The sequence below is a fragment of the Neolamprologus brichardi genome, chromosome 7 (assembly GCF_056152115.1).
Source record: "Neolamprologus brichardi isolate AB-2024 chromosome 7, ASM5615211v1, whole genome shotgun sequence".
In the NCBI taxonomy this organism is placed as follows: Eukaryota; Metazoa; Chordata; class Actinopteri; order Cichliformes; family Cichlidae; genus Neolamprologus; species Neolamprologus brichardi.
The window spans coordinates 46606259-46632365 of record NC_142110.1 but is presented as its reverse complement, the minus strand read 5'-3'; the positions used below and the strand labels follow the sequence as shown (position 1 = coordinate 46632365).

The 26107-nt window shown below is 40.6% G+C and overlaps 1 protein-coding gene across 2 annotated transcripts; it reads left to right on the top strand.

The window, feature by feature from the left end:
• The first annotated feature begins 16848 nt into the window (after positions 1-16848).
• On the top strand, positions 16849-25478 carry tbx3a (T-box transcription factor 3a). Of its 2 annotated transcripts, none has more exons than XM_006788934.3 (7): positions 16849-17950; positions 19143-19410; positions 19809-19955; positions 20921-20997; positions 21294-21451; positions 22002-22645; positions 23595-25478. In XM_006788934.3, the coding sequence occupies exons 1-7, from the start codon at positions 17559-17561 to the stop codon at positions 24039-24041; spliced, it is 2133 nt and encodes a 710-aa protein (XP_006788997.1). In that variant the 5' UTR covers positions 16849-17558; the 3' UTR covers positions 24042-25478. The 2 variants fall into 2 exon arrangements, with proteins under 2 accessions (XP_006788997.1, XP_035762934.1); XM_035907041.2 differs by having other exon boundaries at positions 19143-19425.
• The last annotated feature ends 629 nt before the right edge of the window (positions 25479-26107 follow it).

Genomic DNA, 26107 nt, shown 5'->3' with positions numbered 1-26107 from the left:
GTTGGAAAAATGAAAAAAACTAACTAGCATTTGCTTCACCATTATCTGTGAAATTAGCATCTGTGTAATGAAAAGAATATGTGAAACAAAGGGACCTTTGGACATGGCATACTCCATAAAACCTTACTTTCAGCACCTCTGAAATTAAACCTAAAGTCGCCCCAGAGGGGCTATTAGATGACAAATCCTTGCTATTGACCAGGTTCTGCCCTCTGCTTGCTCATGAGTGACGTCCAAACCTCTTTGATGTCCCTCACCACAACAACACCAACTCCACTTCCTTTTCTTGAGAAGTACAAAAATGTGAGTCGCAACTTTTAGGCAATCGAAAAAGAGCAGGAGAAGGTTAAAGGGGCGAAAAGGGACTCACAACACTCAAAGTAAGCCAGATGTGGAAAACCGCGCTTGCTGTGGACCTGCATTAATGAAGGCAGAGATTCATCTAAGGGTGCTGATAGGCAACAGGATACCGTGTGATAGGCCATTGCACATACACTCACTCACCTGGTCACATGTGCTAGCAATAAGTTAGACTTGCTGCCACTCTGTTCAATCAAACAGATGGGATACGGGTGAGATTTGTCTGAGTTTTTTCACAGAGATGAGAAATAAAAGCATATGGGTGAAAGAGCATACACTGCTGAAATGCAGCATACATTGTGTAATCTGTAAGTAAAGGAGCTGATTTACATTTAGCACAAATATATTAAACTTACATACTTTTCAAGTGATGCGGTGCCACTTTTTATAGTAATAATATTAATAATAGCTTTTAAATGGGAAAAATAAACCATAGTGTCTATTAGTTTTTATCTGGACAATGATACATTCAATGAAAGCAAAACTAATACTTAGCACAGAACATTGTATTGTATTGTATAAAAGCTTTTTTGTGGCAAGTTTAAAAACAAAAATGCCTCTTTTAGTTATAAAAACTTTGGTGATAAAACACAATAATTTTAAAGTGCTGCGAATAATTTATCCTAATATAATTCAGACATACATTTAGTGTGTGCCATTAAGTATCATTACCACAATGCTCACAGCTATTTTGTGTTTTTTTCTTTGTTTTTTATTCTGATGGAATAAAATAATGATGTAGATCAAGGTTAATATCCAACGTAATTTACTATGTCTGTCTTTTAAGTTGTAATGTTATTTTCATCTATATTAATTTTGCTAATTTAAAACTAAATGTATCTGATAACTAGAAAAAGAGATGTTTTGTTTTAGCATAAATGGGCTGGTGTCAGTATGGAGAACAGTAAATCAGTACATATATGGCTGCAAATTGCTTTGTGACTTAATTGTTATTATTATCATTAGTTGCAAAATTCTGCAATATTACCTACCTTAATAAAAGTCTTATAAGGAAGACCTAGACTCATGTATCTCTGTCTAGGAGACTCATGGGTGTTTCCTTTTCTACACCTTTAAAACAGCAGAGAGATTTCAGAAAGGAGTTTTTAAGTAGAGTTGCACTGGTATTGCTACAAGACTTGTTTTTCGTCTATGATTTGATCATACCATCAAAGATACTAGTGCACTTCAAAGCTACGCAGAATAAATAGGCATATGTGTACAGAAGACAGTATGTACACTGTAGTGTAACTCACGTCTCTGTCGCAGCAGTATCCCTCCAAGGCATTCAGCAGAGCATGCATAACATACAGTATGCCAAAGATCTCCACAATTTTAACTGTAAGGCATTTTTGTACAGTAAAAAAAATAACAGTTTGAATATATTAGCATTCACAAAAAGACAGCAGAAAGTTCTGCACGAAAGGAGAAGTAGGGAGGAAAAGAGTGAGGGAGAGCAGAGGGTGAATGAAAATGTAAAGACTGCTTGGAACACTTAAATTAAACTGTACGTGAACCCCTAAACGCCAACAAAATCTATTCTTTGTCGTTACACATGACCGCAAAACGCTTGCAGCCATCATGCAGGAATGCTAGGTTGAGATGTTTATAGGCTTTAAACATATATATTTCCTTCCCAGGTAAAATAAGTAAAAGATCTTTGCTCAGTACTTTAACTTTAGGTTCTGATGTGTACTGACAGTTTGAGATTAGATGTGATATATATATATATTTTTTTTTTAAATTTATTTATTTTTTTGATCAGCTACAAGTTTGACAGCGTTGTGACGTGTAACTACATTGCTGGTTTTCTGATCTCTCATCAGCTGCTCTCAGTGACACGTCACATTAGACTGGGACTGAACTGTGGTAATGATAACCACAGTTGCATGGTTACGATGGTATTTAAGAAGCCTAATGTCCTGTTTGTTTTCCTATGTGTTCTCTCAGAGGTGCTCTCAACCCAGCAAGAGTGTCATGATTGGTGTTTTTTTGTCTGTGTACATGTTCGGAGACACTCCCTCTCTTAATCTGGGCAGGCCTTTTCTCCCTCTTCATGTGTCTGTCTCCCAGCTTCATTCAGTAACTCACTTTCCCTCACTCGCTCTTTTCTTTCCCTTTCTACTTCCCCTCTTTATGTCTGCTTGTTTCCTCCTCCTCCTCCTTCTTTTTTCTGCCCTTTCTCCTCCCACAGGGGTTGTATGCATTCCTGCCAAGAGGGGCGGAGGTGTCTGTGATCCGGCCTCGATAAGGACCAGACCTCGCCTCCGCGCTACCCTCCCTCGTGTTCACCCTAGTCCTCACCCCCTCCCTGGGAAAATGGGTGTACCCTCCTCCCTGGCAGGGCACCGGCTCCCCTTTGAGTGTGCTGCCATAGCTGGCAGCAGAGACTTAACATGATTTGTTTGTCTGCTGCTGTGTGTTTGCACCAAGCCCTAGCACCAACCTCCATTACTCCTGTCAGAGATCCAGAGGGCTGGTTAGCTGGTGCAGATCAGAAGCAAGGCCGCCAGAGGCTGGATGTGGAGGGTTAAAGGGGTGTTAAAGAGGCTGAGGTAAGGACGGCTAGAGATGCACAGGGGTTTGAAAAGTCACATAATGGAAGCATTCAGCATTTTTAAAGTAAGTCAAGCTGCAGCTGCCTGTAAGAAAGAAAGAAAAGAAAACAAACACACACATTCACATGGAGACACACACAAAACCATTTCACTAATCACTCAGTTTTATCCATGAGGATTGAGGGGTTTGTCATTCTTCTTTTTTTCTCTCTCTTTTTTTCTTGGTGTTTTCTAATTGGCTCACTTCCTGGTGCACTGGGAGACAGCAGGCACAGGAGCGGCTGCCCAGCCTGCCCATTGATCTTTCATCAGCCCATAGAGTTAAAGTTGAAGGCAGGAGGGAAAGGCTGGAGAGGCTGTCCCTCTTTTTATGGCAGCCCGCTGGAGCCTGCCTCAGATTGTTCCCTGTTTCCTCAAATTGTTTTTCATTTAGTCAGGCTGCAGCGCTGTGCTGCTCTGAAGAGGTGAGGTGGAGTGTCACAGACATTTAGGGGAGCACGTAACAGCTACAGTCTGGGTAGGTGGATACAATAGTATAGCACAACTGCATTGCTGATAGCATTTTAGCTTCTATGTGTCTGTGTGCATGTGTTTGAGTATCTGGACATATGTGCTACTTTAACCATGAGGTTTACTCTGTATGAAAATGGCCTACAGGCTGAAGGGCTTTGTAGTAGATGATAACCTCATAGCCTTATGAGCGATTATCGTAAGACTCCATTCAACTGTCTTTGACTCTATAATCTTATAAAGCTCTATTTTAGATATCATTACTAGAGCAGCAGTAATCTTAGATGACACACTGGAGTACCACTAATTTAGTGGGAGATGATATAGTATATTAAATTGCTTCACTTGATAATATTTCTATTAGTCAAAGCCATTTTAGATTATGAACAACTATAGGAGGTCTTAACAACTCAAGTTTCACTTGAGGGGCTAAAATTACCTTAATCAATTTGCATGAAAGCCATCGTAGTGGTCAAGACATCCACGTGACATCCAATCAGAGGGTCTAATCAGTATGTGGGTGTGGTCCGTTGTATCCCCAACAGTATTCCATTGATCTGAGCTCCAGCGCTGAGCTGCAGCAGTCATGTAGGCCCTAAATTGGTCATCTAACTGATATGTGATATTAGGATCCTTCTTCGAGGAAGCTCCACAGGGATCTGGTCAGAGGGAGAGGGAGAGGGAGAGAGAGCGAGAGAGGTGGGGGTTGAGTGAGAAAGAGAGCGAGAGAGAGAGATTTCAGATCACCAGATTAATTTTCACTGGACTTTGAATATTTCATGGAGTCTTGCAACAGATACACGAATAGGCTAAATAACAACAACCCCATCCCATCACAAACATACATCAGGTTGTGTAATCTCAACCAAAAAAAAAACATGAACATAAATATGGTGTTTTTAATCCTTCATGAACTACAAAAAGGCTTGGACATCAGAAGACAAAGCCCTACTGAAAGAAGAAAAAAAACTGCATTAATAGATTCCGGTGCAAGGAAATTTATTGCACAGCTCAGAAAGATCATTCTGAGAAGATGATGCCCAGACGCAGAGACACGCAAACACACATGACCCCTTCACCCAAAGGGCCGAGTTAGGGGAATCATGTCTGGATTATGTTTCTAGTCCCAGCAAACATGTGGCTGATATAAGGCTCGGATAGTGACTCAGCCCTGGTTCTTAAAAGTAGACACAAAAGACAACCTCCTTAAAAAGCCTGTGATATAGATTTAACAGATATGCCTGCGTGTGAGTGCATTAGCTCATTTGATTCACTTGTCTGCTTAATTCTGTCTGAATTGTATAAGATCCTTACACGAATGTCTCATCGCTAAAGAAAAACTTAAATTACATGCTGTGTAAAGCAGACCGTAAATCTATCAGGACTCTCAGCAGTAACAATGCAAAGGGGGTAACACGCTCTTAGAGCAATAACCCACACCTGACCCCTAAACCTTCGTGCATGGAAAGGATGTTGTTTCACCGACTGTCTTCAAGTACTTTCCTCTCAGAAAGACATCAATGAAACCAGAGCTTGTCATGCTCTGTATTTGTTTATTAAGTATTCTACTGGACTGGCTCACTCCCAAGATGGCTGTAACTGAGAGATTTGTTCATGTAGGCATTAGGGCTGGCTATCAGTGGTGAATTATTTATTGCAGAAAATCTTCCTTTCCTTGACGGATGAGGGAATATGTAGGACTGCTCACTGACTCTGCCTTGTATTAACAAGCAGGATGAAAACATTGTTAAAAACTGTACACTGATGCTGAGTTCGGGGAGAAAAAAAGGTGTGGGAATATTTATTTAGAGGAAAATAACTGCAGTAATAAAATTGCAAATAGATGATCTGGTAATACATTTGCCACAGTACACTGATTGCTGGATGTCTATTTTTTCAAAGGAGATTTAACATGTGTATTTGATAACTAAATTTCACTACTATATAAATTAACATTTCTAATTTAAGTAATTAAAGGTTATTTAATTTTTTAGATGTTGTTTTTGTGCTTTTTTGTTTCAGCTCTTTATTTCAAAACTCCCAAAAAGCTGTCAGCCTTTCAATGCCTCATTAAAATGTTTGAATGATGCATATTTAAAACAAAAAGAAACAGAATAAATGTGATCAAGAGCAGCATGTGCTGTCTGCTTCCACTGACAAGAGCATCAAGAATTCCACAGGAGAGTAGCAGTGCTTGCAAAATATCAACTCGGTGGAACCCCGACTACTATTTCAGTTTATCTAATAAAATGGAAGCAAAAGAATAGACACAGGTCTTTGTGTGAGGAGAAAGTCTGTTACTATTGACATCTTTCCTGACAAATTTAAATCACAAATGATTTGTTCAAATAAGACTTAATCACATTTTGGTCCTTTTCTTGCCCCTTTATTATGCTAGTTCTAGTAGTCTGAGCAGTGAAAGAAAAAAGGGCAGAGGGGTCTGGCAATTGTCATTCAATGGCTGAGCCATTTTGGAAATCACCCTTCTCTTTTTGTTCCTGCTGCCTCCCGCTCTCTATTTCCTTATGGCACACTAGATGGAAGGCTTCCCTTTATGATTTCCAAGATACACGTACACCGCCAATCCCCCTCTTTCTTAGAGAAACAGGCACATATAAAATGACTGAATGAGTCAATCTTGCAAGCAGAAAAAAGGAAAAATCCTGGCAGTTCAGTTGACAACAGGATAACTATATAAAGCTGATTAAGGACTAATTGAAAATTCCCAAGAAGATACAAGGACGGTTTACACAGAGGCACCTTTTAGTCCTAAATCAAGTAAAATTTGGGTAACAGTGTTTAAAAAAACATTTTTAGTATATAATTCTAGTCAATGTGACATTTGTAAACTTCAGATCCAATCTGAATAAAATTACCCTAGCCCTATGACCCAGGGACATCCAAGCAGTCTCACAAAGAGCCACTAAAAGGGATCCATGACCCATTTTGAGTCTTGGCCCATATTTCAAGAATAAACACCAGTGAGCCCCAGCATCATCTTCACTGAAAGAAAAAAAGAAAACAACAGAGAGAAAAAAAAAGAAAAGGAAAATGTTCCTCGCCCCAACTATTTAAAAAAATAACAACAGTGCAAGCATGATAACTACATATAACTACATAAAATCTAAGCTACCAATGGAACTGCTGAACATGTGCATGCTGACAGTGTGATGATGTTTTGAGCAACTGCAGACCTGCTTTAGAATGACCCGAATGTTAAGGTTTTAATCTGAAAATAAATAAATAAAGAGTCAGGCATAGCTTCCAAGCTGCCAGTCTCACACTGAAGGAAAAATATTATCATCAAAAGGGAATGAAATTCACTGGCATCACTGGACACAAAATAACCGCTGACTTTATGCACCGGTGTGTGTGTGTGTGTGTGTGTGTGTGTGTGTGTGTGTGTGTGTGTGTGTGTGTGTGTGTGTGTGTGTTTGCTTTTGCGAACGAGGGATGTTTTTGAGGAGTTTTAACCCTCTGCCTAAGAATGTCAAACAGCGTGGAGTTTTGAATTGTGTGACTTCTACCTTGTCCTCGTCACAAGGTTGAATATTAATCCACAAATGACCTCCATTTTTCACACCTGAATCAAAACACTCAAGTTCTGACACACACACACACACACACACACACACACACACACACACACACACACACACAGAGTATATTTTCAGAGTAATCCTTATCACACTGTTTGTGCCAGCCTGCAATCAGACACCAGGTGATGTGGTGTGGTGGGAGGGATGATATGAAGCAGAAAATGTGAGCATGTCTTCAGTCTTGTAAAGGGCTTAAAAGGACTGCACTGAATGCTGGAGAAAGAAATGAAAATCAAGGTGTGAATCAGTTTCTAAGTGCTTCTGTGTGTGAACCTTTAGAGAACGGAGTATCTTAAGCTACTTTAACATGTTGCAACAATAGTCTCTGTATCAAAACCTCCAAACCTAATAAGTAAGATAGCAGCTAAAACAGAAGTAGAAAAATAGCAAATAAATTTAAAAAAAAAACTGGGTGTAGCCTATGTATTATTAAAAATGGACATTGTCAATTTTAGTGCTCATTTTGAAATCCATTGCTGTGATACTGCTCTGATTATTTTCTAATTATGAAACCATATTACCTTCAAAAAGTAGTTTTAAAACATATTCAGTTCTTTATATCAGGATATGTTGCAAAAATAAAATTTCTTACTAATATCCATCAGTAGTCCCCACTGTGGAGCAAACCTGGAGACATGACATCAAACGATCATCAGTATTTACATGACCAGGAAATGTCCCGAGAAATGTGTTTGGAAACGACTGAAAAATTATGACCAAGCGCTGCTTGGCCGGACGCGTCTTGCCTTCAGCGTGGAGTTAGTTTGTGCGCCAGGCGCCGAGGAGAATAATCTGTTTACAATGTGTGCGTTGATGGCCATTTTTTATGATGTTGTTTAATCCACAGTGGAGTAAAGGGTGGGCTGTGTAGCAGTGCTCCAGACAAACTGGCTCCAGTGGCCATCTCTGTAGCCTATAGGCTTCTCTATTTGAGCCGAGAGACAGGTGTAAATCTCTCCTGCGATCTTTACTCTGCACTCTGCGCGACACTCACCTGAAGGTAAATAAATGGTTTATGGCCAAGTAAATGAACCACCTCTCCTGCTTTGTGGGCTTGTGCACCGAAAAGAAGAATAGCCTCAGGGTAGATGTCATTGTCATCAATTGAACCGAAAAAGGAAAATGGACAGTGTGTGGTGGATACTTAGGGAGGGAAATATTAATATATCGATTTGTGTATCTATCGGGACGGGAATGATGGCATTTATTCATAATTTTGCCATAAGACATCTTTATTAAGCTTTTTTTTTTTTTTTTTTTTTTAAAGAAAACGAAGAAATAAAGGTCAGTTTACAGAATGTTTCTAAATAGCTGCTTTTTAATCCAATCAGAAGTATCCAAAGCTGAGTAGTGGTCATGTAAACTTGATACAAATATAATGCAGAAAAATCAATTACTGTTGGCTAAAATATTTTCAGAAAATATGCGCATAGATAGCTCTATTTCGCTTATGGGGCAGCACTATATTTACTGGCGGATTCGTTTGACTGTGTGTGTGTGAATACGTTTAGACAACGTTATTTTAAATGGATTGATACTCAAAATAATCTCAGTGTCCCTGGATCGCTTTGCTATGCTGTCATTGGCACCCGTAGTGTGTGTGTGTGTGTGTGTGTGTGTGTGTGTGTGTGTGTGTGTGTGTGTGTGTGTGTGTGTGTGTGTGTGTGTTGAGACAGAGCAAGAGAGAGAGAGGGGAGCTATTATACCAAAATTCTGTAAAGTAGGTCTGTGCCATTCTTGATTAGGGATTGTTCCCAAAAGATGGTTGCAGACATGAGATAATGAGGTCCTGTGATAACGCGGGCCTCCTTTAAGTTTTTCCCATGAAACGAGACTGTCGCCAGTCCACAAAACGACACTGTGCTTCGGCACCACGCTACTCACTTCTCATTTGTCGAGCACAAAAGCTGATCCGCCCCAAATCCGCACTAACAAACCAGGGACCGGGAGCAAATCATATAAAGTTCAATCGTATTCACTTCTCCACTAATTAACTGGACTCCCACCTTATTCTTAAATACAGTGACCAATTAAACTGCCGTGTTTGCCAAAGGTCTCTGGGGCCACAGCCGGTCGCCAGGAACATTTGTGAAGGTCTGCGGCTTCACAATAGGCCATGGATCTTATTAGGTGAATGACCCCAGCGAGGAAAGGTTAGAGGCTTTTTCACTGTCGTCGCTGGAAAACTAAGATGTTTCCTAATCGGATTTTAATTGCTTGGTTGAGTGGCTGATTCGTGTCCTCTCAGTGTTCGCAGTGGGATGAGTTTGTATTTCTGCGCCGATCCGCAAACATATGAAATCGTGACCATGATGTATTAGATTAAATTATAATTTTAATTTACAATCAGAATTATTTAATTTAATTGAAGAGAAACCCGAGGTTTTATATACAGGGCTGAAATCAACAGGTGTAAACAGAATCTGTACTGAAAGTGACGCAGTTATAACTGTTTCTGCACAGAGCACTGATACTTTAATTTAAACCCCCCCTCTCTGTCTACTTCACAGTGAGATCCAATATCCTAACATACAGCTATAAAGGCGGACGTGACCACAATGACCATCAGTCCAGCACATAGATCCACGAAGGGGACACAGTTACATTTATTTATTTTTGCCTCGGCAAATGTGCTATTTTTGCAGCAGTTGCGCGTACTGAGCCTAGCCTGCGCTTATTAGAGGTCACTCAAGACTTCTATAAGTTAAGCCAAGCAGGTTTAGCTTACGTTCAAATACTCCCCCTCATTACCCCAAAAAATGTCTTTATACAAAACATCTGTGGGGGAGTACAATAAATGAAAGCACGGCTCCAAACCGCATCCTACTTCTTTTAGATTTTCATGTGGTTTTCGTGTATTGTCTAACTCAGTAAATACGGCCAGTCTCATATTTCAAATGTCACAATTCTCTGACGACTTGCAATTTGAACATGAAAAAGCAGCAACGGCAGACAGCTAGTAAAAAGAAAAAGGGAAAAGGTGGCTCTGAAACCTATTACATTCGCATTTACTTTTGAACAGATGTATTTGAAAAAAAATTTTTTTAAAAAGTTCCTTCCTACTATATATATATGTATATATATATATATATATATATATATATATATATATATATATATATATATATAGAGAGAGAGAGAGAGAGAGAGAGAGAGAGAGAGAGAGAATTGTTCATAAAGTTTTAGTTCATAACTTTGCCCAGCCAGATGAAGCTTCACATTCAGTTGCCACAGAAGTCGTTTAGTTAGTTTTTAATATGAACACATAGATAATTTTAAAGTCCTTTAAATGACCCAGTTAATTTATGATTGTAACCCATCTGAGAAATGTAAGTACTTATTATGGATTATCCACACATCCGCACCGTTTTTAAGCGCTGCACTTGCCATAACTTTACAAAATAAAAAAATAATTAAAAAAACCTCTATTCTACTTCTAAACAATATAAAGACTTTCGGGATCTTAATAAACATGGAGAATATGAACATGTGTTGCTGTCTGTTGTTGATTTCTCAGAAGAGAAAACGTTTCAACTGCAAGCAACTTAATGCAAGGCTCCAAATACCCAGAGGAGGTTTCCGCAAACATTTACAAGGCATTATAGTTTCAGAAGTTACTGCAGGGATGCATCCAAAGCACGGAGAAGCATGTAGGAGATTCAATTGACCGCACTCAACTTTGCAGCCGTTTGAGCTTGCAGCATACACTTCAAATTTTTGTTCCCGCTACTGACAAAACCGTTAATTCACCCAGAAACGGGAGGTCAAGTTTCAGCAAAAGCAGAAAAAAAAGATGGGCGACAGCTCACAGGAACATTTGTGTAAGACCGCAAAGGTTTCTGTGTACAAAGAGCTCCAGTATGCCCTGGGCTTTCCTAAAATTATCCGTCGAGCGTTATTATGACACTTGTTGCTTCTATCTATATGTTTGAAAAATGTGAAGTCAAGAGTGAGTTCACTCAGCTCAAATTTAGCAGGTGTGTTTAAGAAGAAGGGTATATAAATATGAATAAATTCTGTGAATCCTGTGAACAATCTGACAACGAATCTGGACACTTTCAGTTCGTTTTGGAGCAGTTTTTGTCATAATTATTTAAGACTTAAACACTGGATTCGCTGTATTTTAAAATAAAGCTTGGGTTGTTTCACACAAGGTGCAAATTCAGAGGCATCTTTTTTATTTGGATCTCGTCATTTCCTAAGTGATATCATTATGTATCTCATAAAAGTTCGACATTTTACTACTATCCTATGTGAGAAAGAAAAATCTGTACGTGTTACACAAGCCTGTGCTGCTTTATTTCTTTTTGCTGCTGCCTCTCTTCTGTTGAGTAAAACAAAAAACTAATGGGATGAGCTGCAGTGAAATCCGCAGTGAAAAGGCTGGATTATAGGCTCAGGCCTACACACAGCACCTGTAGGGAGTGGCTGGAGTAACCTTCTCAAAATAACTCACAAAACTTATCCCAGCAGGTTGCAGCGAGGTTCAACAGGAAATATGACAGACCACCTGAGGTACAAATCCAGGAAGACCTGGCTTACCTTGAGGGTAGTGGCACCTAAGATAGTTTTATAAGGTCATTTAGGGATGGGGTGCACTGCTGTTTATGTAGCATAACTGGGCTGCAAATTTTTTACTGCATTTAAGCAGCTCCCTTTAAGTCATACTCACTGCCTTGATGTGGTCTGTCTCTGAGCCTGAAGCCTCCTTATTCCTTATTGAATGTCTATCACAGTACTTACCATGGATTTACTTTAAAGATTGGTATTACACTTGATCCAGTTACCTCAATCACCATTCTTGGTAAGCAAATATCTGATTGTGGGACAGAAAGACATAAAAGACATGTATTCAACCATCCCGTCAGTGGAAATCAGTGCTGGTTTCTTTTACCAAGCTTTCCAGACTGCATGGCACTTGCTTTTCCGCCTATGGTTTTCCATTTCAAAGCCCTGTGTCTCCATGTAAATACAAAAACACAGTAATCCAATCTGACCCCATTGCAAATTTTCCAGAAACTATTGGGGGGTAGTGGGGTTGACATGAGCCACACACTTATCCCACTTAACCTCTAGAGAGAAGCCACCCTAACCCCTTAGTCCAAGATTCCCTTGGTTGAGGAATGCACTGCTTTATACCACTCTGCTCTTAAAAGCACCATGTCTCGAGGTTGCACTCAATGGCAAAACCTTATAACTTTGTGAGACCATAAACCCAAAGCAGCAGAGAGTGGATGCCAATGGTGGGGAAGCTAAATGGACAGCAGATACCAACATTGGGGCCTTCCCTGGCCACCATTCTGCCCAAACCCAAATACTTTTTGATTTAAACCCAAAATCGTCCCTAACAGTTATATCTCATGAACATAGCAGGAGCATATTTATACTGTGCTAACTTGATGACAAATAACCCGAGGAATTTTCTGTTCCCCATTTACTATTGTTTGCTTTTTAGCATGCAAAACTAGTTCCAGTAGAATTCCCATTGCTCAGGATACAGCGGGAAAGATGCTTATCTCCCACGTTGGCGAGTGGTGGCACGTAAAGCAAGCTGAAGACTTTTGACACATGGTCCACATCTGAGGCATTTGCCATGAGTGTCTTGATCACACAGCGTGTAGCTACAGAGAAAGCCTGACGGCTGTTTATGGGGTTGAGCAGACAAATCCCCCGCATTATACTCTACAGGTGATGCATGCCACTGGACTGGTTTTGTTCTAATAGCGTTGTGTACATTGCACTTTCAAAACGCAGCTGTCAGTTCTTACTCTTTTCTGCAGCAACAGGAATAATGGGCATGGCCTGGTTTATGTAAATAGGAAACATTTCACAAACTTATTTTGTGAGCTCCTTTGGAAAACGCAAGCCATTTTAAACAAAACGCAAACTCCTGTGATTTCTTGATCTAAACACAATTATACTGAAATGTTTGCATGTAAAGTTTCTCAATATCTAAACTGGCGACACTGATTTCATTCCTTTCACGTAATCAATAAATGTATAAATTACTCAGTTTGTTTTTTATACCTTGTGTCAGATTTGTTTGGGTTTTTTGCTTTGTTTTTTTTTTTTTGCACCCCAGAGGTCTTTAAAGCATGCCCTGTTTAAATTATGAATATAAAGCTTTATGCCCCCCCCCTCCCCCAATCTTTCAGCTGCTTCATCGTTAACTGTGTGGTAATAAGGTAAATGTTATGAGCCTGCATCACTGCTGATGAACAACCTTAACCAAAAACAGCAAATATCTCCCTAAGATCAAATTTCAAAAATAACATATTCCTTAGTCAGCCTGTAGTCAATGCTTTGCCATCAATAGGCACATCTTCTAATTAACTAAAATAGTATTCAATCAATACCCATAACTGGCCATTGCAAGAATTGATGAGAGCAAGGGTTGACTTGACAAAAAATGATTGACATGGACATTTCATCAACAGGTAAAGAGCTTATCAATCTTCCAGCCAATTGACTAAAACATTTGTGTTATTCTGGCTAGAGCAATTTAGAGTCTGCACTCTTTTTGGGAGGCAATATGGTCTTGGTGAATCAATTTTAGCCCCACCTAAATGTCTGAGGTAAATGGTTTGTATTCAGAAAGTCATTATGCTGTTAATTGACCCCCTCCCCCCCTCTGCTTCTTGTTGGGGTGTACATAATGAAGTTTGGGGTCATTATACTTCTTGGATACACCAATCTTGTGATGTTTCCTTTTCCTATCATGTTCTGTTAGGGCTGATGATTCTCACCAGACAATCTCCTCTATCCAGGAGTGGTGCCACCAAGTCTGTCCTTGCTTATCATTAACAATCTGCAAATAAACAGGACAGCATACATTACATCACTTGCAGCTCCATGATCAATTCCAGGAATGTCTTTGAAGCTTTGCTTAATGAACCTACACAGTGTAGCTGCTCTGTGTAGTTAAGCAATGAAAGCTTCATAACCCATGACATCAGTGCAGGTTTTTTCATCCCTGATAATATTTTAAGGCTTTTAAAGGAATATAAACAAAAATATAATAAAGTAATAAAAACACAGAGTGGTTGTAGTTTTCTCTTCTTCTTCTTCTCTACCTTTTTCCCAAGAATCTTAAGTCACATCGTTCAAGGATCATTTCTGTAAACTGTGTGGACAGTACAGCATGACAGCTTTAAAACACAAGCCATCCCCGAAGCTGCCCAAAATCACGCAAACCACACACCCCTCCACACACGTGGAGTGAGAAATTTTAGAGGCTGTCCAGTCAAATATACTACCCCTTCTGATTTTGATATGCATGATCTCTGTAGAAAAGGGAAGCGCTGACAAAGTTGGCTTCATCAATCAGTTGTGTCAGCTCAGTCCTTTTTATAGCCTCCCGAAGTCCCTGAGAGCCCTAACCCTGTAAAAGTTTATAAGTATTGACCATTCCCTACTTGCTTAGCTAATGAAGGCAGCTTGGCCACATAGCCTGGAAGGCTGCCACAGTGTCAACACTGCTTCCTATTTGATGACACCCTGCGCTAAATTGAAATGTGCCGCTAATGGGGGCGAGTGTTTAAAGAAGAATAAGCCCCAGTAATTGACACAGACCTGACCTCTCTTACACAAAGAGATGACTGCAAGCTCTCATATAGAAAACAGCACCTTAATGCTGGACATTGCACGCACTGTTTAGCTACTTAGCTCCTGGTGTTCTGTAAGATCTCCATTCAGTCAGAAGTTGCTGGAGCTTATCAGTAGTGGCGCATTTGTTTTCTATAGCAAATCAATAACAGAGAAAATACGCCACATCCGAGTACATCTCCTGGGGGCATATATGCATGCACTCCAGTTTACGTACTTGTATACAGTATCTACACAGGCAAGAGGGGCAGGTTTCTAAGACAGCGCCTAACAATACTTATGATGAGAGGACCGACAATAAACAAAAACCTGCACAACATGCGCGCGGTGGTCTCACACTGATACTTGCGAGCACGAGCAGTTTTTGCTGGCTCCCAGAATAAGTCCCTAAGCGCTTGTTTTCAATTCAGTGCAAGCTTTTACAAATTCTAACAACCAGTGTGCGACAAACAGGCCACATTTCCACGTTGTCAAAATATTCAGAATCGTGCATGCAGAATCATCATAATTCACTACATCCCTGTTGATTTTTGTAAGAATTTGCTCATTCCCTCAAGGACTCTCAGATCCACACGGTCCCCGCCTGGATCCATGGAGACAGACAAATGACTGAGAATTGATGGTCAATGTTTGCCCAAGGCTGCTGACTGGCCACTGCACTCTAGTTTACTTGTGAATTAGTGGTTAAATTGCATTTTGGAGAGCACTAGCTTGGCTTTGTCTTGGGTTCACTTCGACGCTGTGCAGAAAAAACTGTCACTGCACCGACTAATGAGCTGCTTCTAATTGGCGTTTTTAAGCATCTTATAAGTATATCAGCATTGTTAATAGGCGCATACTGCATGTTACCGTTATGGAAGTGCACTATGGACCTTAAGCTATAGCGGTTATGGAAAATAGGTTATGACAGCTTGTACGGGTGTAACAGGAACAACACTGACTCAGATAGCTTAGAAAAAATACCCGTGCATTATCAATAACACCTAGTTGGTTATCCAGCGTGAGCAACTGTCATTTTGCAGAGGCAGGCTATAACGGAATTGTTTCCCAGAGACAGTTGTGCCGGGAAAGTGTGCTATATTTAACAAGAGAATTGATTGGTAGGCTATGATTCAAAACATAGACGTTTTGTTGGGGAAGTGATAATGCAGTAGCACAAGTGAGCACATCCTCCCCGAACTGTGCTCCTCTGGGTATTTGTGCGCAAACTTGTGATACGGGTTGAGCCTCAGCAAAGATGAACTTGGCTGTTAAATAAAACCCATTTCAAGTCGAAATGAAAATATTTATATTCACTGGTTCATCAAAATAACGTATTTCCACACTATATGTACAGTACGCTTCTCTCACACCGAGTCAAATCCAAACATGGCTTGATGAGGAAAAGTGGAAGTGAAGACCTCACTGTAGGGAGTATAATCTAGGAAGATAATAAATGAAAAAAAATGAACACACCTTACACCCGTGAGCTTTCAAATTTTTAAAAATCAAAATAAAATAAATAGCCTAATAAACTAATTTAAGTTCAAATAACTGTTAGCGAAAGCCTCAAAGGTGTCATAATATTCGCCTAACGTTACATTACTGTCAGGAGCTTATCATAGAGCGCTTCATCCGTAACCCGGTCATATTTTCCTGAACTTTGATTTCAAAGGAGGTCGTTACTGGAAATGTTCCTCTGTTTTCCGGTGCTGATAAATCTGTGCTCGCAGAATCTGTAAACTGCGAAGTGAAAAAAATAAATTGTTATATTAAATTATGACATAAATCTGATTATAACCCAGCAGGACAGTCTTCGTCGTATTCAAACCAAAAAGAAAAAAGAAAACACGGTGATACGGTGGGGAATGGGACAGAGAAGGAATTCAGCAGCGCAACACAACAACCGGCCGACAAAGCGAGCCGGTCTCCCGGCTTGGCTTGTCTGCTCTCTCCCTTTCGCTGGGTCTCACACACCGACCAATAGCGCAAGTTCTATAACGATGTTGACATATTCACACAACACTGGCTGGGGCAGGGTGGTGTTTCACGGCAAAGCCCTTTTTAGTTTCCAAACACCTTTTTATAAGTCTGAAGTCTGTCCCCTCCACCCGACCTGTTAAAACCACGCCCACGCAGCCACACAATTGGTCCGAAAGCGTCAAAGAGCCAATCAAACCGAGCGCTGCTACTCTCTGTTGCATACACATCCATACAGTATGAAGCCCTATGGGCCACAGAGGCGCTAGGAAAATCACGGAGCTGGGACCTTACCACCTCTCTTTCTCTCTCTCTCTCTCGCTGGCCGTCAGCGGACTCCTTTCTTTTGCACACGTCTTTCCCTGAAATGTGTGTGTGCGTGAAAGGGAGAGGAGGAATAAAGTGTGTGCGCGCGTGTGAGGGTACATGTCCGGAGCGAGTAAAGGCAGGGGGATTATTCGGCGCTATCGAAATATTTCAACACGTCGCTTTCGCTGCAGGACTGAAGCCAATAAGAGGGAACCCATTTTAACAGGAATGCCGATATTGTAAACAGCAGCAGAAGAGAAGGAATGCACCGCAGTCAATTAAGTGACTCACCTCACTCGGTTTAATTCGACTAATGTCAGAAAAACGTTGTCCGATGCGCGTTAACCTCCGAAGAAAATCGGCCTGGCAGCACTCTTGAAGATTAATGGAGAGCACTTATACATTTCACTTTGCAGACTTTTGACCAACGATTCGGCAAAGGACTGCAGAGATTTCCCGGCAACTTGGGAAAAAATAGTGGATGCTTGTTCCCGTCGAGTTCAAGGAGGAGTTTCCAAAAAGCTTTCCAACTCCAGATTTGTTTTGATTTTTGTTTCTTATTTTGCCATCATTTGGTTCTGTCATACGCGAGCCTTAGTGTTCTAAGAAGTATTGCTTTCCATCCAGCCAGTCGTCTACGTTTGTTGCCTGCTCTTGGATGAACTTCCTGATGAGAGATCCAGTCATACAGGGATCAAGTATGGCATATCATCCGTTTATACCTCACCGGGGTCCGGAATTTGCCATGAGTGCGATGCTGGGTCACCAGCCTCCCTTCTTCCCGGCCCTGGCTCTCCCTCCGAGCGGCTCCCTCTCTCTGCCGGGCGCCCTTGGAAAGCCGATCATGGACCAGCTGATGGGAGCCGCGGAGACCGGCCTCCACTTCTCCTCGCTGGGACATCAGGCTGCTGCCGCCCACCTCAGGCCTCTGAAGACTTTGGAGCCTGAGGAAGAGGTGGAGGACGACCCAAAAGTTCACTTGGAAGCCAAGGAGCTTTGGGAACTCTTCCACAAGAAGGGCACTGAGATGGTGATCACAAAATCCGGAAGGTGAAACATGTTTGTGTGTTTATTCAAATAATTTAAAAAACAACAACAACAACGCAGAATCCTGTTGTGCGTGATCAAAATGTGGGATGTTATGTCATTAGCCTGCACACATACAGATACATTACAATTACTACAATTACTTTAGAAGAATAAGTATAGAATAATCCTTTAATTGTCCCACAAGGGGAAATTTGGTTGTAACAGCAGCCAAAAATACATATACAAACAAACAGTACACAGGACACAGAACAGAAACATACACAATTTTTCTTACATATTTACATTAAGGACAATGGTTATTATATACAGAGAGTACTGTACAGTTATTAAATTAAATAAAAAAGCCTTTACATTCCTCTAAGTTCAACTGGTTACGTTGACATTTCAGTCTAAATATGCCACAAATATAACGCTGAAACGGCATTTTTTAGTTATAGAGTAAAACAGCAAAGATCGGCCATTTCTGATATCTATTTCTCGCTTGGTAAATAAAAAAGAGACCATCTGTAGATACAGTGTGAATTTTCGTGTTCACACAGCCTGCAAAGACACTTTACTAGGACGTCTTTATTGGTGGAAAACGGCATACACTCGCCTAAAATAAAAGGGATTATGCGTGCAACTCATGAATTATTAATATTAAACCTTGTCTTTCATTAGTTTTCACTTCAAAGATCTATACACAGCTTATGATATAAAATATGGCTTGATAATAATTTTTTACCCACTGCCCTTTTTATCTAAACTTTCTGTTGTCAGAATACTCTATTAAAGTGGCTCACTTGGACTAAATTAATTTTATCATCACGGTAATCTTGTGTGTGTGTGTGTGTGTTTGTGTGTTTGTGTAAGTGTCTAGGTGTGTGTGTGTGTGTGTGTGTGTGTGTGTGTGTGTGTGTGTGTGTGTGTGTGTGTGTAGGCCTTTCGTGACTTTAAGAATCAAGACATCATTTATTTATTGGAGAGTATATACTCATAATATATTTGTTTACCCAACACATACTTACATTAATTAATAGCAGGCTGTCACACTGAGATTATAGCGGTGTAATACACTTCTTAAAATCTAGACCTTAGTTTATTTACGTGTACCTAAAAAACATCGTGTTTTTTAAAATATCGTTGGATTTTTTACCCTGTGATTTATTTTGTAACGCATTCGTGTTCATAATATATTTTTGTTCTGTCACAGGCGGATGTTCCCTCCGTTCAAAGTGAGGTGCACTGGTCTGGACAAGAAGGCAAAGTACATACTCTTGATGGATATAGTTGCAGCCGACGACTGCAGGTACAAATTTCATAACTCCCGCTGGATGGTGGCAGGAAAGGCCGACCCCGAAATGCCAAAGAGGATGTACATTCACCCGGACAGTCCGGCTACTGGTGAACAGTGGATGTCAAAAGTCGTCAATTTTCACAAGCTCAAGCTGACAAATAACATCTCTGACAAGCATGGATTTGTAAGTTCAACTAATGTATGTCAATTTCCCTATTTATCAACTTACCGCTTTAGTAAACACATGTCGTCATGATTTAAAATTGATTGTTTTATTTTAGTACAGTTTGTTTGGTTTTTTAAATGAACACCTAAAAGACCCGTTTACAAAACTAAAAATGACAAACGTGGTCATGTTGAGATATTTTGTAAGAGTTTTTTTTTTTTTATTTATTGCAAATATTAAGCTTGATATTTAAACTTGTTTTGGTGCAGATATGGCTCGATTTGTCTATTTTAATACGAAGAGAGTTTGTGTTTTAACAAACTAGCGATACTAAAAAGTAACACAGAATAAACAAATATCTTTGTATTGTGAGCCTTTTATAATTGCTCATGTTTGTGACTGTGTGTGTGTTGCAGACCATTCTTAACTCGATGCACAAATATCAGCCCCGGTTTCACATTGTGAGGGCCAACGATATTCTCAAACTCCCGTACAGTACCTTCAGGACTTATGTTTTTCCTGAAACGGATTTCATTGCTGTGACCGCTTATCAAAATGACAAGGTAAGCGCAATTATTGCCCAGAGGTCTGCTAAACTTATATTCTGATTTTTTTTTTCTCAAATGTAGCCTCCCTAGCCGTGCCAGACGCGCTTTCCTTTCTGCTCTGCACCTTTTTGTTGTCATAAAATATGAAAGACGTCATATTTGTTTGAGGCTGGGAGCTTGGAGTATCATAGCGTAGGTCAGGGTTTGGCGAGTGAGGGGTGGGGGGTTGCGACTAAGTGCCACATTCACCAGTCTGTGGTAGGAAAGTCATAATTCAGAGGAATGTTGCGCAGGTTATCTTTCTTTCATTTAATCACGTGGAAAGGATTTGGCTCAGACCCAGACCCGCTCTCGTTCTCCCTGTCTTTGCATTTGTGATTGCAGGCTGTGTGTGTGTGTGTGTGTGTGTGTGTGTGTGTGTGTGTGTGTGTGTGTGTGTGTGTGTGTGTGTGTGTGTGTGTGTGGCTACAGTGTGTGTACAGGGGGGCGAAGAAACGTAAAGGGGAGAATGAGGGAAATTGCTTCAGACTGTAGTCTGTGGTAGCGTTTTATTCTTTGTAAGAAAAAGAATAAATTAAAATACAATAAAATCAAAATCGTCTCAGTGGCTCTTTGGAAGAGCTGGAAACCCCTTGGCACCACATCTGCCCTCCCATCTGCAGTTCTATCACTGCCAGCTGGAGGGGAAGTGGTGAGTGAATAAAGTTTTGCAAAAATCACAAACAACGCTGCATACTTCACACTCGTGGGGAAACGTGCCAATAGGAGGACTCCTGCTTTCTTTGTGTCTTTTTGTTTATCGCGTGATTTACCTCTAAAACCCGCAAAAATAAGTTCCACAAATCTTTGGCCTTTGGGACCAGTGATCATTGTGTCTTGTAAAGTTGGAACAATAACTGGCTTAAAGCGGCACTGAATGACTTGTAGGGATGTTTCCTTTATTATTTACTGTTATTTACACACAGTTTCAATTATTTCAGATAACGCAGCTGAAAATCGACCATAATCCATTTGCTAAAGGATTCCGTGACACGGGCAATGGGAGAAGGGAAAAGAGGTAAGCTAGAGGGAAAAACGTGAATTTACGTGAAAATAAAGGGAAAAAACACTTACTGCATTTAGGCTACATGTAGACTGACAGTGATCTTGCTGGATTAAAACTACGTCTAAGCTTCCACATTAACCGCAGGGGGTAGGACTCTTCACAAGATTACGTTAAATCTATAGGCTAATTCTAAAGGCATAAATCTTTTGAATTAAAATAATCTTACTAAGCTTCTGCATTATTTGTTATGTTTTTTTTTTACCTGAACTGTGGCTACCACCTATAATAACCTAGCTACTTGTGCGCAGGAAACAGCTGGCCCTGCAATCCATGCGTTCGTACGAGGAGCATCAGAAAAAGGAAAACGGGGCTTCAGACGACTCCTCTGGAGAGCAGCCTTCTTTTAAGTGTTTCGGCCAGGCCTCCTCCCCTGCCGTGTCTACAGTGGGCCCCCCACACCTGAAAGGTAGGCTGACAGACCCCACCACTAGTCACAGCTCTGATCACAAGTTATGTGTCAACTCGTAAAATTTCCACTATGCCAAGACTTTTTCAGGGTAGCTGAACGTAATGTGTTCAATTAAATCTGCGAAGCCAAGCTATGAATGAATAGCTGATCATTTACATGAGGAAAATTGATAGGGCAAGTCTCTACAATTACCGTCTCGTTCAGATTAACAATAAACAATTAAACAAGGATTAGCCTCAGTATAGTTGGTGGTATACTGTTGTGCCTGCTACAGCTGTTTAGGAGCAATTTGCAAAAACACATTAAAATACTCAAAAAAGGCCATGTGAGAATGTGTAACACACCGCCATCTATTATTGGAAGCAATGCAAATGAACCTAATCGGTGTGGATTCCTATTGTGCAATAAATGTCCTGCGTGTTTGTTTTCTATTCGACCTCTGAGGGTCAGCTGTAGCGGGCTACCTCAGATAGTAGGAGTTATTATTATTGCCATGATTCACCCATGTGCGAAAGGGAAACTGATATTCTACTCCTCCTACTTACAGACTTCTGCGACAGCGATGAGGACAGCGACGACGAGAGCAAAGATGGACACAATAAAGATGGTCCGGACTCCAGCAAGATTTCCACCACCACAGAGGACGGGAAGGATCACGAAGCGAGTCCAGCTAAAGGGCATCCGTTCAGTAACAGTGACTCTACTAGTAGGATCCGCGAAAGCGGTCCCAGGACTGAGAAAAGCCAGGCAGACTCACGGCAGAGCCCCATCACTGTTATCTCCAGTACCACCCGCTCTGGAGAAGAACTCAAGAGCCCGAACCAGGACCATCCCAAAACGGACGAATGTAGGTCAATAAGCAAGGACAGTTTCATGCCTTTGACCGTTCAGACTGACAGCGCACACATAGGTCACAGCCACCTGCATAATTTTGGATTTCCTACAGGCCTAACAGGACAACAGTTTTTTAATCACCTAGGGAGCGCGCATCCGTTTCTCTTGCACCCCAGTCAGTTCAACATGGGGGGCGCATTCTCAAACATGGCCGCAGGCATGGGACCACTATTGACAGCCGTGTCCACGGGAGGGGTGAGCACCATGGACACAGCTAGTATGGCATCACCTCCGCAAAGCTTGACGGGGGCGCCAGGTCTGCCCTTTCATCTGCAGCAACACGTCTTGGCATCACAGGTAAAACCCGTTTTCTCTGGCCTGTGGGCCTACCGCCAGCTTTGCGCAAACACGTGATTGGCATTTCAACACAGCTAGGCCCAGATTTAATATCGTGTGAGATAATACTATGCATTTAATGCTCATAAGTTAGCGTGAACACGATTTGAGAAAGTGTGTGTGTGGTTGTGCGTGTGTGCGTTTAAGTGTACGACTGTATTGTTCTTGCGGGGGTTTGTTTATTTTGTTTTAAGGCCGAATGGGCTAATATTCGAAGTGAAGTCATGCAGCTGTATTTTGACTGAGCACGGTGTCGTGGGCATGGTTTTACTAGATTTCACTTTGGACTGTTGATTCTGGAGTAACTATGTCTGGTTAAAAAAGGCCGGATTTGAGGCAACCTTACAAAAAGCTTTTTAACATTTCTTCTGCTAGTTTTGTTTTCATAAAAGGTCATTATTATTATTATAATTTTAGTATTTTAGAGCCACAATGGTGAGTAATGAAAAAACCGTAAGACTCAAATAAGGAAAGATCATTATGTTTTAATAGACAACATAGTGTCTATTTTCCCCTATTTATTGTCAAAGCAAGCCTTATGGTTTCTTTAGCGGAAGCATCAGGGAACCCGATTTTTCTTAATTCTTAAACAAGTGCAAAATGTGTTTTTAGAGTGGATCGTAAAGCTTTCCGGCTGAATAGTTTGTAATGCATGGAAGCTACTACGATCTTTACAAGTCAAATCCTCGCTCTGTATCAGTGAACGTAAAATCTCCAAGCAGATTCGATGAAGTGTGATGAAATGAAGCTTTTAAATTTTGGGAAAATCATAACTCAAATGCAGTTCTCTTGCTTTTCCCCCTCTTTTTTGGGAGGCTCACGTGTTGTTTTACTCTGTTAGAAGTGTTTGAATGGTGTGATCAGCGGTGTGATATGTGGCTCACTCTCAGTTTCTCCCATTTACCCGCAGGGCATTGCCATGTCTCCCTTTGGCAATTTATTCCCTTATCCGTACACGTACATGGCAGCAGCCGCGGCAGCCTCGTCTGCTGCCTCCTCCACGGTGCACCGACACCCTTTCCTGAACGCAGTCCGTCCCCGACTCAGGTACAGCCCCTACTCTCTCCCGATGACGGTACCGGACAGCACGCTGCTCACCACGGCCATGCCCTCCATGGCCAGCGGCGGGGCCGAGCTGAAAGGGGAAGGCATCGTACCAGCGAGCCCAGTGTCCGCTGTCACCCTGGATTCCACGTCGGAAGTTACCAGTCATTCGTCCACAATATCCTCCGGATCGGTCTCCATGTCCCCAAAGACTTGCACGGAGAAAGACGCGGCCAACGAGCTTCAGAGCATTCAGCGCCTGGTCAGTGGACTCGACTCAAACCAAGACAGGCCACGGAGCGGGTCCCCCTAGGATTTGTTTGTTTGTTTGTTTTCAAATCTGCTTCTTATGGGGTGTTTTGTTGTCTTGAAAAGAGAAACACATCGACACGTTGAAGGTGATGACATCACTGACCCTTTTAGACTAATGCAGAAAAGCTCAAACCGTGAACTGTTGGACCTTTTTCGTTTCTGAAATGCACTTTGTTTAATAATCATCTGATCTGTATATTTCTTTCTCTTGCTCTTCTTTTTTTGTTAAATTAAACATCACTCGTATCCTGTCATATGAATACCGTACAAGTATTGAAACTGAATCGCTGGCATGGGTGTGACTTACAGATTTTGGGAGAAGTTGCTGCTGTGTCCTGTCTCCTAACGTTATTGTACACACATGGGGGGTGAAGTGTTTTTTTTTTCAGTATGCACTCTGATTTGATTTGACTTATCTGCATTCACTACCGTTTGACCTACCTTTGAAAGACTGCTGTATTTTGTTGTACGCTCTTAATTCATTGAAAACGTTGCATGCCCTCTAAAAGAAACCGAATGTCATTTCAACACTAAAAAAAAGTTAAACGAAAAATTGTGGGAAAATATTCCATTTGAATATAATTATCACGTATTCATTTAATTTTCTTTTCAATTAGGTTATGAACTGTAAAGAAAGAAAGAAAGAAAGAAAGAAAGAAAGAAAGAAAGAAAGAAAGAAAGAAAGAAAAAAATAGTTTTTCTTCATGCGTTTTTTTTTATGAGATTAGGCAGATTCTAAAATGACTGGTGCTCCGAGACAAGTGTGTGACTCAGGCATGCAGGCAAAGGGAAGCAGGAATTTAAAGTAAATATAAAAGAAAAAAGAAAAAAGAAATGAAAATGAAAGGTGGTATTGATCATCGCTGTAAATAGGAATATATAAAATATTTATGTAATTATTTCATATTGTTATTGCTTGTAAATACAACTGAGTAGTTTGTTTTTAGGGATCTGTTCTTAATTTATTGTCGATATACCTGTGTAAAGATAGTTTGTGGACTATTATCCTTTTTTGTTGCCATCTGCATTTATACCCCATTTAAAATATGGAATTTACCCCCTTCCCAAATATCCACTGAGCTAGTTATTCACACTCATGTGCCATTGTATTTTCACCTGTCCTCGTGTGTGAAGTCCTACTGTTTAAGACGAATGAAAAAACGACAACGCACTGCACCAATGGCTTGAAAAAAACGTATATATTATTTTTGGAGAAGGGTTTTTAAAAGAAAAAAAGTGCTGTTGAAGTGTGAAAAAAGTGGACAATCTTTCTGTTATTAACATACTTTGCGAGTCTGATCTTAAAAGTGCCGCATACTCGAAAAAATGAAGGTTTCTTTTTGTGTTTCTTAAGTTGTCAGTGGGTTATGTTGTATTGGAGTTATGTCTAGTTTACAACATCGACATCGTGTTCTTGAAAGTTTCAATAAAATGTCGAAATGCCTTTCTTTTCTTTCTACTTTTTTTTCTCGTTTTATCCAATACAGCGGAGAACTATTTTAAACTACAATTAAATTCGCATGCCGGCCTGTAGAAGGCTGGGATTGTGCGATACAGTCCCAAAACTTTCTGCCACCATGTTTTTGATTACTCTGTGAAGGTGAGTGAAGTCTCTCTAGGCTGTGTTCAAAAAGTCAAATTAAGATAAGTCAGAACCTGGGATGGCTACCTGGATAAGAGGCCTCACGGTGTAATTCAGCGCCGTTTTTATGGGTCTCACTTGACGTCAAATACAAGCTAGAGTTTTACAAATGTACTATGAATTAATCTTTTTGTGGAAATCTGAAAGAAAGGTGGTGCAGTTTAAAAGAAAATCTTGAAATAATTTTACAAGCTATGAGAATTTGGGGGTTTTCAGGCCAGCAATTTTTGGATTTAATATCGCATCTTGAAAAAGTTCATTTTGGCCAAACAGGTCCGCAATTTGGTTTCGGTTTAGTAAAAGAAAAGAACAAAAAAAAAGGACAGCATTAGAAGAGCCACATGAAACTGACACTGCTGATGAGGCAGCGTGGTGAAGGTGTGTTACTTTCGGACAGAGACTAAGACTACGACATCCCTTGATTA